Source organism: Pelecanus crispus, chromosome 2 (assembly GCF_030463565.1).
Source record: "Pelecanus crispus isolate bPelCri1 chromosome 2, bPelCri1.pri, whole genome shotgun sequence".
Lineage (NCBI taxonomy): Eukaryota > Metazoa > Chordata > Aves > Pelecaniformes > Pelecanidae > Pelecanus > Pelecanus crispus.
The window spans coordinates 82,860,777-82,873,294 of record NC_134644.1 but is presented as its reverse complement, the minus strand read 5'-3'; the positions used below and the strand labels follow the sequence as shown (position 1 = coordinate 82,873,294).

Here is a 12,518-nt window from a genome sequence, read left to right as displayed (position 1 = left end):
CCGAGGCTAGACTCAACCTTCCAGCTTCTGGTGCAACTATTAACGAGCCTGAACATCCAGAGGGGGAGGGAAGAGGACATCGGCACTATCAGGCAGAGGGAAGCCTTTGTGCCCTCAATTCTTAAAATAAGAGCCAAACCTTCATTCAGCTCATGCTTCAATTAACTAACGTACTAAGTACATGAATACGTACACACATCTTCAAGGTTGGCACTGAGATAGAGAACTAGCTCTCACTTCAAAGCTGTGCTGATGACACTTCAGCTGACACAAAGACTGTTCAGTATTTTTCCTTTGCCTTTTTGTTTTAACACCTGACAATGTTTATTTGTCTTCACCAAAAAAAAAAAAAAAAAATCCCCAGCCATCCAACCATCCCCACTCCTTCCTATTTCCCCTAGTAATATAGAAACCTTTGCTAATAGGTATAATGCAAAGGCAGGCCCTGTGGGATGGGCTTTTTAGGTCTGCTTTAGATTACAGCTCACTCGCAATGCCGTTGGAGCAATTAGGGATACTGTAGCTGAAGTAATCTAAACTGATACCAACTGCAAGTAGCTGGAAATACATGCTGGGAAGCTGACAAGCAGCTCCCCTAGAGAATGTGTGCGTGTGTGCAGAGCCGGTTGTGCCCTCCCCGCTGCCGCCCCATGCCACACCAGCCCACTGGTCCCAAACCACAGGGACTGCAGCAGGGAGAATGCCTCGCTGCAAGGACTGCCGCTGCTCCCTCTTCCCAGCAACCACCGACCGCATCTGCTGACTCCCAGGACTTAAAAATATTTTTCCTCTCAGAGGCCCTCTGCTTAGCAAGGTTCAGTCTCCAAAACAGGAAGCCTACTGGGATTCATTTGGAGCATAGCTGAAATTCAGGGGCACCTCTACTTTCTCCCGACAGAGTTTAGACAGATACGGAACAGATGGTATAAACGTGGCCTGAATGAAGAACAGCTTTACTCTTCTTTTTGTTTTTCCTAGTGCCTGGTTTTGTTTTTCCAAAACAATTATAAGCAAAATGAGGCGGGGGGGGGGCGAGGAGGGGGAAGGGTGAGAAACACTTCTTAGAGCCTACAACAAAAAGAGCATCTGAGCAGCACGCCAACCCTCAGCGCAGCAACAGACGCAGCGCCCTGCCACGAGGCAGCCTACTTTGGGAATACCTTTCTTACCTGAAGCTGAGTAGAAAGGCAGTTTCTCCAGTTTGCAGGATACTGGGTGGCCAGCAGATCTCTAGGTTTGTGACAACTTCGAAAGTGGAAGGAATCTTACAGAAAGGTTCTCACATTTCTTTTAAACCTGAAAAGTCGTATCTACAGCAGAGGAACCATAAGACCCCACGCTCTAACCAGAGATGTTACGTTGGAGCATTCCAGCAAGGAGTGTATTCGCAGTGTGACCTATGGGGCTGTTGTTTCAACAGAGATTTGTGGTGGGTCACATCCATGTTTCTGTTGGTTCAACACCCGCCCCAAGACACTCTCTCCCCTTGGGCCACCAAGCAGACACAGGGGGGAAAACTGCCAGGATGATTTAACCAAATTCCCGTCTTCCTTTGGCAAAAGTTGTGTCACTGACCCAATCAAGGATTTAACAATCTGTTAAGGAGACAGATAATTTGCCCTCAAAATTAGTAAATATCTCCTTATCAAAGGCTGCTTGCTTTGGATCTGTAAAATGAGGACCGCCACTGCGTACAGGACATAGGACAGAGATCCTCAGAGGCTCAGTCCACTAACAGCTTTAAATGAGGCACAAGACTCGAGTTTGATCTCGGAGAACTGACAGTCACAACTAATTCCATGTACAGTGCTCTGTGTGCTCAACATCTAGAAAGTCCAGGCTCTGCACATTTCAGCGGGCATTTTAAACTTAATAGGCAGCACGTGACATTTCATTAAGATTTTGGTGCTGCTGCAGTTTTCAGCTGTTAGGGGGTTTATGAGGTGTTACAAAACAGAAGCACATACGTACATTTTGAAACTCAGCAGACCTAATCCAAGCCATGAATATGGATTTTCTTTTTCCTTATCTCCCTCCCTCACCAAAGGAAGTGGAATCACAAAATTAACATCACTGATACACTGAACAAAAAACCAAAAAAGCTGTTAATGAATGATCTTACCGTAAAAATCAGATTGTGCAAATAATTTCTAGTCTCCAACTTGTTTTCTCTTGTTTTGCTCTTGCTTTTTTACCAGAATGTTAGGGCTATAGTAAAGAAACAATAATCCAAAATACTCGTTTAGAGAGGACCTATGATAATAACAGCAGACAAAGGGGTATTGCAAATAACACTCTGTATGGAGCCCTGGAGATAATCCTATTTCTGTGTAGCCTTGTTACCATTTTCATCACTGAAAATGCAGTAGAAATTTGCAGTCGCTCATATACACAAAGGTAAGTTTCTCCTTGCAAATCTGCAGGGAAACAGGATGGCCAAACAACGGGCTGAAGAAGAGGAAACAGGAGATGGCACGCTTGTAAGGAAGCACTACAAAGTGCTTTTTTAGGCTTCTTGTTATAAAGGACAAAAGAAAGAACCCAAACCCAAAGATGCCAGGCATCAGCAATAACAAACACAGACAGTATCGAGGGTATTAAAAAATATCCTTGTTTATCCACTACCCTTGACAACATTTCTCTCGATCCCAGGGGTTTGCTGGAGTTGCTGCATGCTTGTTCTGCCTGGATGGCTGCCGAAAGACATTCATTGTTGCAATTCTTTGTTTATCACAAAACCACGCTCCTTGCTGGTAACATTTTACAACTCTTATCACGCTGTTCAATCCAGCTACAACTGTCCAAATCTTGTCTTCTCTAAACCAGAGGAGGTCAGAAAGGAAAAAAAAGAACACTCGACATATCCATTGCAGTTAGCCAGTTTAGCAAATACAATCATTAAGCAGGGATTCAGTTTCATCAACCTATAGGTTTAGCAAATCCCTCAGCATTTCAGCACATCAGGAAAGAAGCGATTAGAATTCAATTTATTTCTCCTGAGTTTTTTAAATCATCACCACTCTGGATTCCTAGGGTGGGTTTTGGTGTGGGTTTGAACTGCAAGGTTTTTTTCACCATGAGTTAAGAATTCTCAGCTATGTACAATGAGCAATTAAAAACAGGAGTTATAGAAATACAGGTTTCTATGCTCAAGTGCTTGAAAACAGCTGCCTTGGGTATACAGAGCCTCTCCTAGTCAATATGCTTTCAAATTTCAAAATAAAACCTTCCCCAAAGCAAAGCTTATTACTTCAAATGTTGTTTAAGAATCACGCAGACTAGGCAAGTATCAAGAAACAAAAACACCTAAGTGTAAAGTCCACCTCTATTCAAGAAAGTATTTAATCATGTATGACCGAATCCCTTCAGCTTCCTTAGATTTAATAATGCTTTAGCGCTTTCTCAGTTAGTGTATTTTCCTGAATCATGTCCCAAATATTTCAATACATTCCTTAAGCAAATCTTTAAGAAACATCTGTGACCATTATTCCATACAACTGTAGCAAGAAATTATTCATTTGCAGTTCAATCAGCAAATTGTCCATGCTTGGGAACTGAGCTCCCTTTTATGCTCGTAGTCAGCCACACGCATCTACCACACGCCACGCTGCTTTGAAAGTATTGTAAGATCCACCACCGCTCTTCAATTCTTCAAAGTGAGACGAATTTTCACTTTACAATGACAACCTGAATTCAAACCATCTTGCAGGGGAAGATTTTTTCAGGTCTTGAGGCAGATCCAGATTTCTCTCAAGCAGATGCAAACCCCAATGATTCAGAACTAGTCAGTGCATGCAAGACCTATAGGGCAATGCTTCCAAAACTGATCAGCACAGTGACCATACACACACATCTTTTTGTAATTCTCAAGATAGGCAAGTAAATAACCTTCAGCATGAAACTACTCAGGTTTCTCTTCTTTTATTTACTCCATCTTGAAAACCAAGCCAGAAAGGTACAGACCCCTAACCTAATCCTACTATTTCTTTTAAGTTGAGTGCAATAGCTGAACCAAATAGCCACTTCTTTTGTCTTCAGCTTCTCAGATCTACTAGGTTCAGTAAATCCTGTCTTTAGCTGTTTGGCATTACCAATGTTGTCAACTTCACTATTTGTCCTGGGAGACGGCCACCTGCTTTTGTATGTTCAGTCAACACACATGCAAATAAAGCAAATTTTTTATTTTAAACAATGTGACACATCTGCACACACCAAGAATTCAAGGCTTTGCTTTCTTTTTTATCCCAACTTCTTCCCACTGAATTCCTGTTCAGCTTGTGTCTGAGCCCTGAGCTTCAGTGATGATTCAGCACCCTAAAAAATTTCTGCATTCCCATCAAGTTTTTCAGTTAGGCGGAAAACTGCACTTTTGAAATAGGCAGCTTCCCAGCTCAAAGGTGTTGAAGGAAAAGCAAGATCTGGAGTTTCACTGCCATTCTTGAGATACAATTTGACAGAAATGACATACGCAGGCCACTGCAAAACATGTCCAGTAGATGTTTTTGCACATACAGATCTAGATTTCCAGGCTACTGCCTAATCGTTTGCTCATTTCCAGGTGTCCTTCTTCTGCACCCTTTCTTCACTCTTTCAAACCAGTTTAAGCCAAGCCTGTACATTGCCTTCAAGCTTTCAGTCCTTTATGCAGCTCTGTTTCAAAAGACCCCCACTGGAACTTACAGACCCCTGATAAACTAAAAGCCCAGGCATCTGGCTGTTCCCTTTTGGGTGGACATCCCAGCCTGGAGGCACAGAGCAATGATGTGGCTCCTCACCTGAACCCCAGACGAGATGTGACCTGTGGAGCAGCGAGTCCCATCCAACAGCAGCAGGAGTCGGTTTGCAGGAGACAGCTCAGAGGGGACACCAACTCATCGCACATGAAATCCAGGTAGCAATACCTAGGCTTCATGCTACCAAGCTGTCTCAGCACCTCATCATCCCAGCACCATAAAGTATATGACCTTCCTGAGATGTAAGAGCCTGAGGTCCTTTCTCTAAACCTCTTGGCCCCTCTCTACTACGTGTGAGCATGTGCTGTATGCATACCCCTCCCCAAGCACGGAAACAGGTCCCTGTGCTCATATGTATAGGGGCTCCATGCATGCCCACAAGTCCCCATTTCATCCCCATGCTTAGGTGCTTCAGTGTGGTATCGATGAGGAGAGTGAAAACAGACTTGTGTAGATCTGAAGGGGACTGTGGGATGGACAGTGGGATAGGAAATACTTTCTTCTGGCTGTACGTCTTTCCTAATCCCTTGGAATTGCCTCTGATGCTCAGGAACATGCTTAACACAAAAATTACAGGAATTACTTAGAACTAAACCAAAAATGTATAAAGCATAAAGAAATGCTTGAAAAATGTATTTTCCAAACATTTATTAAGCATTAAATTTCACTGAACTTGGAAGGTAATTTTTTTCATTAGAGATGCTCAGGGCAATTTAAGGAATGTCTGTAAAATTGTTCAACTTGAGGAAGAAGCAAGCAGCTTTGCTTGTTGACACGAGCATGCAAGAGGTAAAGTGACAAAGAGAAAGAACACAACAGCCCCAGCTGTCAGGCCTACAGACAGTGTACAGCACCAGAAAGGTCACTAACGCCGTAAATCCACTGCAGCATTTCCAGACAATCTTGCCCTACTGAAGCTCTTGCACAAAAAGCTTTGCCTTCAGGGCCAGCAGATCCTTTGACAGCCCCCCTGATGATGCTGGGACTCATTTGCTGCCATGTACCTTCCCCCCACCCCCTCCATCCACCCACAGAAAAAGTCCCAAAAACCCAAGTCTCAAGCCATGCTTTCTGTGCGTTTCAGCCCCAACATTTACTTGAGATGCATTCACTTGACATGTGAATATCTCCTGCCATACTCACACAAGTGTCTCAAGCCAGCAGGCCACGTTCCCTGGGTGCAGTTTAGCTGTGGATGGTGGGTACGGCCCCCTTCTAGGACTGGGAGGAGGCAACACTCTCCGCTTCGTGGCATCGGTGCAAGAAGATCCAGGGAACGCAGACGCTTGGAGCAATTTACAGAGTAGATTGGTGCCACGAGTTTTTGACACCGGGACACCTACAGAAGAGCTCAAGTCATGTATGAATTGTTTGGTTTTGTTTTAGCCCCGTTATAAATGTAACAAAACCAGTGCAACGTCAGCCATCTCTACTCCAGAAAAGCATTTGCAGTATTAGAAAGGCTGGCTGCCCAGGGCTCTAGCAATAACGTGACTGGGAAGGGGGGCTCAAGGGGAAGGGGGAGACGGCATGCCAGTCTGTACAATACATCCTTAAGTCAAGGCCACTAATCCCTCACTTCCATAAGCAAAAAATTTATTTAAAACTTTTAAGTCATCTGATTAAAACAGAAAAAAGAAAAAAAAAAATCTGTTATGTGGCTGAGTAGTCATCAGCTGTAATTCTGTGTTCCAAGGTAATTAAAACATGAAAAACCTTTATACTATTTACCACAACCCACACTTAACACTTTGCCTTAAAACACTGAGAGCCGAATTTCAGCCACCCCCTCATAAAATAGGGAGCAATTCTGCCAAATTCCCTTCCATGCTCTTCATTTGATGGCAAAGTAACAGAGGTACCATAATTCACTTGATATCATTCTTTTCCTGCTAATGTTTTATTCAGACTGAGCTTCATTAATAAAGATGAAACTTTGGACTCATGATTGCTCCATGTTTACAAAACATCCAGGCTCCTTTACATCTTGGTTAAGCATGAACAATCACTGAACACACAATTTCCTAAAAAAATCCCACATACCAAAATTGCATATTTTGAATTTTTAAAATTCACTAAATAAAATTTCACAGAGTGAACCTAAAGTCTGTTTGCCAAGAAAGCACAAGCCAAAAATGGAAGTTGGGACCCTCCACAAAAAAACCCAAAGCTGGACCCCAACACACACATCCTTCCCATTAAACAAGCAAATAAATACACATTCATACAGAGTAATTTGCTCTAAAAATGCAGGTGCTTGAATAATTACCCACAAGTTTTAGCACAAATTTTGGTTGCTCAAACAGTACTGGTGTCACAGTAAGTTTCCTTCTTTTTTTTTTGGTGGAACTGGGCAGTGATTTCTTACTGGACACCAGAGCACAAAAACTAGCCCAGAACCTGATGATTTTGACACAAGTCCAATGTGTTTCTCCACAGAGAAAAATTACAAAGACAAGGCTGTTTTTTAAAAAAAAAAATTAAATAAAAAAAAAAACCCTTAGGGGTGTATATAGCAGTATCACTTTTTAATGCCAGGTACTGGACCAAGGAATGGGACAGACTGCACTGCATTTTTAAAGTAGTATGACTATCAACATACTTGAGAAACATTTTAACACTGTACATTACAACAAACTATTTAGTTCACTTCTAAGCAAGTCAGCAAAAAAGCTAGGTGATCCAACATGATATGGCAGCTGCAAATTTAAACTGATAGTCACAGTCTAAAGCCAGAACAAAAACATCTCCAGAACTCCTATTTATAAAAAGGAATGAACGTACACACCACGTGCGCACGCAGACAAAAATCTTGAGGTTTTACTTATTGCTCTTACACAAGGCTGTGAGCAGGCAAATGTCTGGGTCAGAAATTAGGTCAAACATGCATTTCAGCAGGCACAAAAAGTACAGGAAATTCATATTAATGAAACAATGTACTGTGTCACGTAATACAGGATGGTATTCTGCTAATATAATACTTACGTCATTAATACCGGATAAACTCCAGGTCTGCCTGTTGCATAATGTGTTATGCAGTGTGGTATTTTAACCTAATTTCTGATTTCTCTTTCATACTGTACCCTCCATGTAGGGACAAAGAGGGGTGGTTTTCAAGACGCCGTTCTCTGCAACACCAGAGAAACCTCAGCCTCAAGAGCTTCAGTCAGGCAGGTACGGCCAGAAGGAGGTTAACATTACCAGCACTGTATCTCCAGGACCTGCTCTTTGACTGCCTCACATTTTTGTGCAGTCATTGACAACTCGGATAAACAAATGCAGAAGTTGGTGCAAAATGCATCAGCGCTGTTCTCGGAGCATCTTCCAGCTATGCTATACGCTCCCGGCACACCCAGCGATTGCTACAGGGGATAAGGCAGTAGAGGGTTGAGTCCTGTATCTGGTCACTTCCTCGAGAGTCTGATAAAGGCAAGGGGTTTTTGTGAACTGGCTTTCCTTTACAAAATAAGCAGCGTAGCACGGATGTCAGTAGAAATCTGGCTACCTACTGGCAACAAGAGACTAGCATGTTCACAGGACACATTTTGGAACTCCTGCTGTTCCCTACTGCAACCAAATTAAACATGCTGCGGAGGTGTCCATGTAATTACAACACTCGTAAGCCAGGTTCAAGGCGTACTACACATGGGCCTTGCATGAAAAAGGCATTGAATGTGTTATCTGAGGATTTTTTTTTTTTTTTTTGCTGTGCTATGCGTACGTATGACAGTAGACAAAAATCAGCACAATGGTTCCTTTCCATACGTGACCCAACACACACCATAACAATTAAGCACCATATATGCTATTCTTCAGTTAACAGGAATCAAGGAAGAAAATGGTGGTTTGGAAACAGGGAGGAGAAGAAATCCAGCACGAAGTTAGAGGTATGTTCCTGACAGAAGTCCTAGCTGAGAATATTTATTGTGAACCGGCAACTGGATTTTGTAACATAACCAGAAAACCACCGACGTCTACAGGGCCAACTTGGGCACTGCATAGTCAAAATTATGTTCTCTGGTGTTATAATATGGCATTGAGCAATCTCTAATTAATTACTAGAAAGAGCAGTAGGTAGATGACAAGAGGTCACGCTTCAGGGAGGTTATGCTTTGTACTTGCAAAAAGAACCAGTGCAAATCAATAGCTTTTTCTGTCTTATTAAAGGTCTGTCATGTGCTTCTTTGATCCGAACCCCAAATCTCACACAAATTTCAGCTTTCAGACTTGCCAAATACCCAAATTCACACTGAGCTCTATTTAACTTATAAGCAGTACTACTAAAGCTAGTGGGACTGCTTAGAGCAATGCACTACTGCAGTGAAGGTTCAGGAATTTGGCTCTTTCCAAGAAGTGAACTGCAAATGACTGGGGTTTCATGAGACTCACAGATGGAGGAGACACTTCCTGTGTCTTTTTCAAATCTGTCCTTACAAACACCAACATCTGTAAGACTGAAATGTGGAAAAAGGCTCCATTATGCTCGCCCAGACATTTTGACACCAGGACAGCCACAGTGGTTTAGGAGGGGTAGCCCACCCAATAGGTTAGGTTGGCCTGGGTTCTCCTCCTAGCTATGTCACTGCCTCTTACTAGATGATTGCACATAAGGGTCCTGGGTCACAGTTGGGATGGTGAGGCTTCCCTAGAGCAACTCCTGTGTTACACCATCCATGGGTGCACAGTTGCATCTCCTAGGAAAGAAGGAGGCAAACCAGGTCTAAATTCTTTAAAAACAATTAAGAAAACCCAACCTCTAGAAAAAGAAAAAGAACAACAACTTTCTATCACATCCTTGCAGGAAGGAGTCCTAGGACTTCTCATGACCCACTTCTTCATGATTATGAAGGCCAGATCGTCAGGAAGCCCTGCTGCCAGATCGGAGGTAAAACAGCATGTCCAGTGTTTACTGTTCAAAGCCATCCTTTGTGTGAAGCCAGTTAGGCAGAAGTGTTTTGGCTGCATTTTTAGGTATTCCTCCTAGCCCACTTCGCCTCCCTGCTCAGAAGCTCCTTCAATAAAAGATGGCTGCAAGTGCCACTTCCCTGTAGCTGAAAAAAATGAGGAAAAACAAGAGAGGCAAAAAACACACACCACAGAACAAAACGATTGCTTGTAAAACGCTTCCTTTTAAAAACTATAGTACAACTTCCTAACTTGGTTTAATTAATGTGCAGTTTAAAACATATAAAATGCCTTACCAGCTAAATGATTTCTTGGTTTTACAAGTCTTCCTCCCTCCCCCCATTAAAAAATAATGCATGTGCAGACTGGTATTGAACACCTTGTACAGAGTCACGTGCCAATTCTCCTTTAATTCTACATGGAGCAGTTTTGATTTTAATCTACTGTGTTTAGAGAAGAGCTCATACCGTATCCTTTACAGTATAACCAGCTACATAGATGTCTTTAATCTCGTAACACGATAAAAAAAAATCACTGTAAGTTGCAGTCCCTTTGATAAATGATTACGGTGATGCATGCAGTCCTCCTCAGTGCTGCTGCCGCCAGACACGGGACGTGGTTTTCTCCGCACGCTGCTGAGAGGCCTGACGCCGCACTGCGGGGGCTGTGGCCGGGCCGGCGCACCACTGCCCCGGCGCACAGCGTTCTGCAGTCCTTGGGCAAAGCTGCGCAGAATTGTCTTGCTCGATAACCACCACCACCACCACCACCACCACCACCACCACCGACCCAACCCAACCCCCGGGGGAGCACACCCCCTCCCCGCCTCAGCCGCAGGAGATCACCGTGAAGCGCTTGGAAATGCATGACATGTTGTGGAGGACGATGCCCAGGAGAAAGACCAGGACGCAGGCCACCAGGATCACAGTGCAAACCCCCGACCAGGTGGAGCTTTTCACAACGCCTCTCCGGTCCGGCTCCTCCGCTCCGGCCTCGGCCGGAAGGCCGCCCTGCAGCGGCTGCTGCTCCGCCGGGATCGTCACCACTGCCAGGGACTTCTGCTGGCTGCCGGGCAGGAGGCGGCAGCCAATGTCTCCCGGCAGTAGCGCCCTCTCCTTGGAGAGGGGCAAGGGCAGCATGTAGCACCCGTTGCTGGGGAGTTTGATGAAGACGGGGGTGTGCTCCGAGGTGTGGGGGATGGCAATGACGGCGATCACCTCGGGGTCATCGGGCAGCTGCGACACAGAGTACCCCGGCGGCAGCTTGGTGATCCCGCGGCACCAGGGGCACCGCAGGTCCTTCTGGCTGGTCCTCATCTGCTGCAGGCACACTGAGCAGCAAGTGTGCTTGCAGTCCAGGAGCTTGGGCCGCCGGCGGGGGCTGTAGTAGTTGAAGCAAATCTGGCACTCCAGCAGAGAGTCCTGCGACAGGGTCTCCATGGCAGCCGGCGCAGGGAGGCACGGCGGGCCTCGCGAGGAGCCTCACCCCCACGCCTCGCAGCCAAGGAGCAGCACCCGCCTTCCCGACGCTTCTCCTCAGGGCAGCACCCGCCTTCCAGATGCTTCTCCCCCTCAGGGCAGCACCCGCCTTCCCGACACTTCTCCCCTTCACTTCAGGGCAGCACCCGCCTTCTCGATGCTTCTCCTCAGGGCAGCACCCACCTTCTCGACGCTTCTCCTCAGGGCAGCACCCACCTTCTCGACACTTCTCCCCTTCACTTCAGGGCAGCACCTGCCTTCTCGACGCTTCTCCTCAGGGCAGCACCCGCCTTCCTGACACTTCTCCCCCTCAGGGCAGCACCCGCCTTCCCGATGCTTCTCCTCAGGGCAGCACCCGCCTTCCCGATGCTTCTCCCCCTCAGGGCAGCACCCGCCTTCCCGACACTTCTCCCCTTCACTTCAGGGCAGCACCCGCCTTCTCGATGCTTCTCCTCAGGGCAGCACCCGCCTTCCCGACACTTCTCCCCCTCAGGGCAGCACCCGCCTTCCCGATGCTTCTCCTCAGGGCAGCACCCGCCTTCCCGACACTTCTCCTCAGGGCAGCACCAGGCAGCAGCTAGGGAGAGCGCAGGAAAACCTCCGGCCCGAGCCTTTCAGTACCTGAGACAAACAGAAAAACGTGAAGGAACAGGTCACTTGCAGGAACCAGCGGGAACGAAAGAGCCCAGCTGAGGGGGAATGAAAACTTGCGCCGACCTTGTAATCTGGCGGGAGAAACAAATTTTGCGACCCTTAACAAGAAACCATCTTCCCACTGGCTTCACCAAACTGCCCAGCGGCAAACCTTCAGGTCAACCATCACTAGATCTCCCCCCCCGCCTTTTTTTTTTTTCCCCAGCTATAAAATCCCTACCAACCCACCAGTCCACCACTCACAGTTATATTTATACCCATAACAGGGGAGGCTGGAGTTCACTAAGCAGTTCCTTCAGCATCTACCACCTGTCATATTTTCAGGACTTTTCAGCCCTTCCTGCACCTTAACAATTGTTCTCATTTAATCCTTTAAACCCCTGAAGATTTTTAGCTATTTGGCTCAACTGCTAAGTCTCCGTGAAAGGTGGGGGAAAGAAAAAATATCTTTAAACGGATGCATTTGCACAGGCTCCTGAACTTATGCCTGTGCATGAATGAGCAACCAAGTAACTAGACTGAAACACCCACATTTGCACACAACAAAAAGGAATGGCATGGTTTTCAGTCAAATTAACTCTTTGCCTGGTTACACGAGCAGCTTGTTGAACATGGCCCTCTGAAACGTACACCTTCTCACTGATGAAAACTTCACCCGAGACAAAAGGCTCTGTTTAGACCCAGGACTGCCGAACGCTATAGAGAACAATCTGTTAATGTACTGAATTAAAGGCAAATTGTTACTAAC

The 12,518-nt window shown here is 45.5% G+C and overlaps 1 protein-coding gene across 1 annotated transcript; it reads right to left on the bottom strand.

Annotated features, from left to right (window-relative positions):
• Window positions 1–10,465: 10,465 nt before the first annotated feature.
• Window positions 10,466–11,077, bottom strand: RNF152 (ring finger protein 152). The gene has a single exon (XM_009484540.2). It carries the CDS (start codon window positions 11,075–11,077, stop codon window positions 10,466–10,468), a length of 612 nt encoding a protein of 203 aa, XP_009482815.2.
• Between the last annotated feature and the right edge of the window lie 1,441 nt (window positions 11,078–12,518).

What these genes read in the sequence shown, in the direction of transcription:
- RNF152 (XM_009484540.2), bottom strand. Translation starts at nt 11,077, where the DNA reads ATGGAGACCCTGTCGCAGGACTCTCTGCTGGAGTGCCAGATTTGCTTC.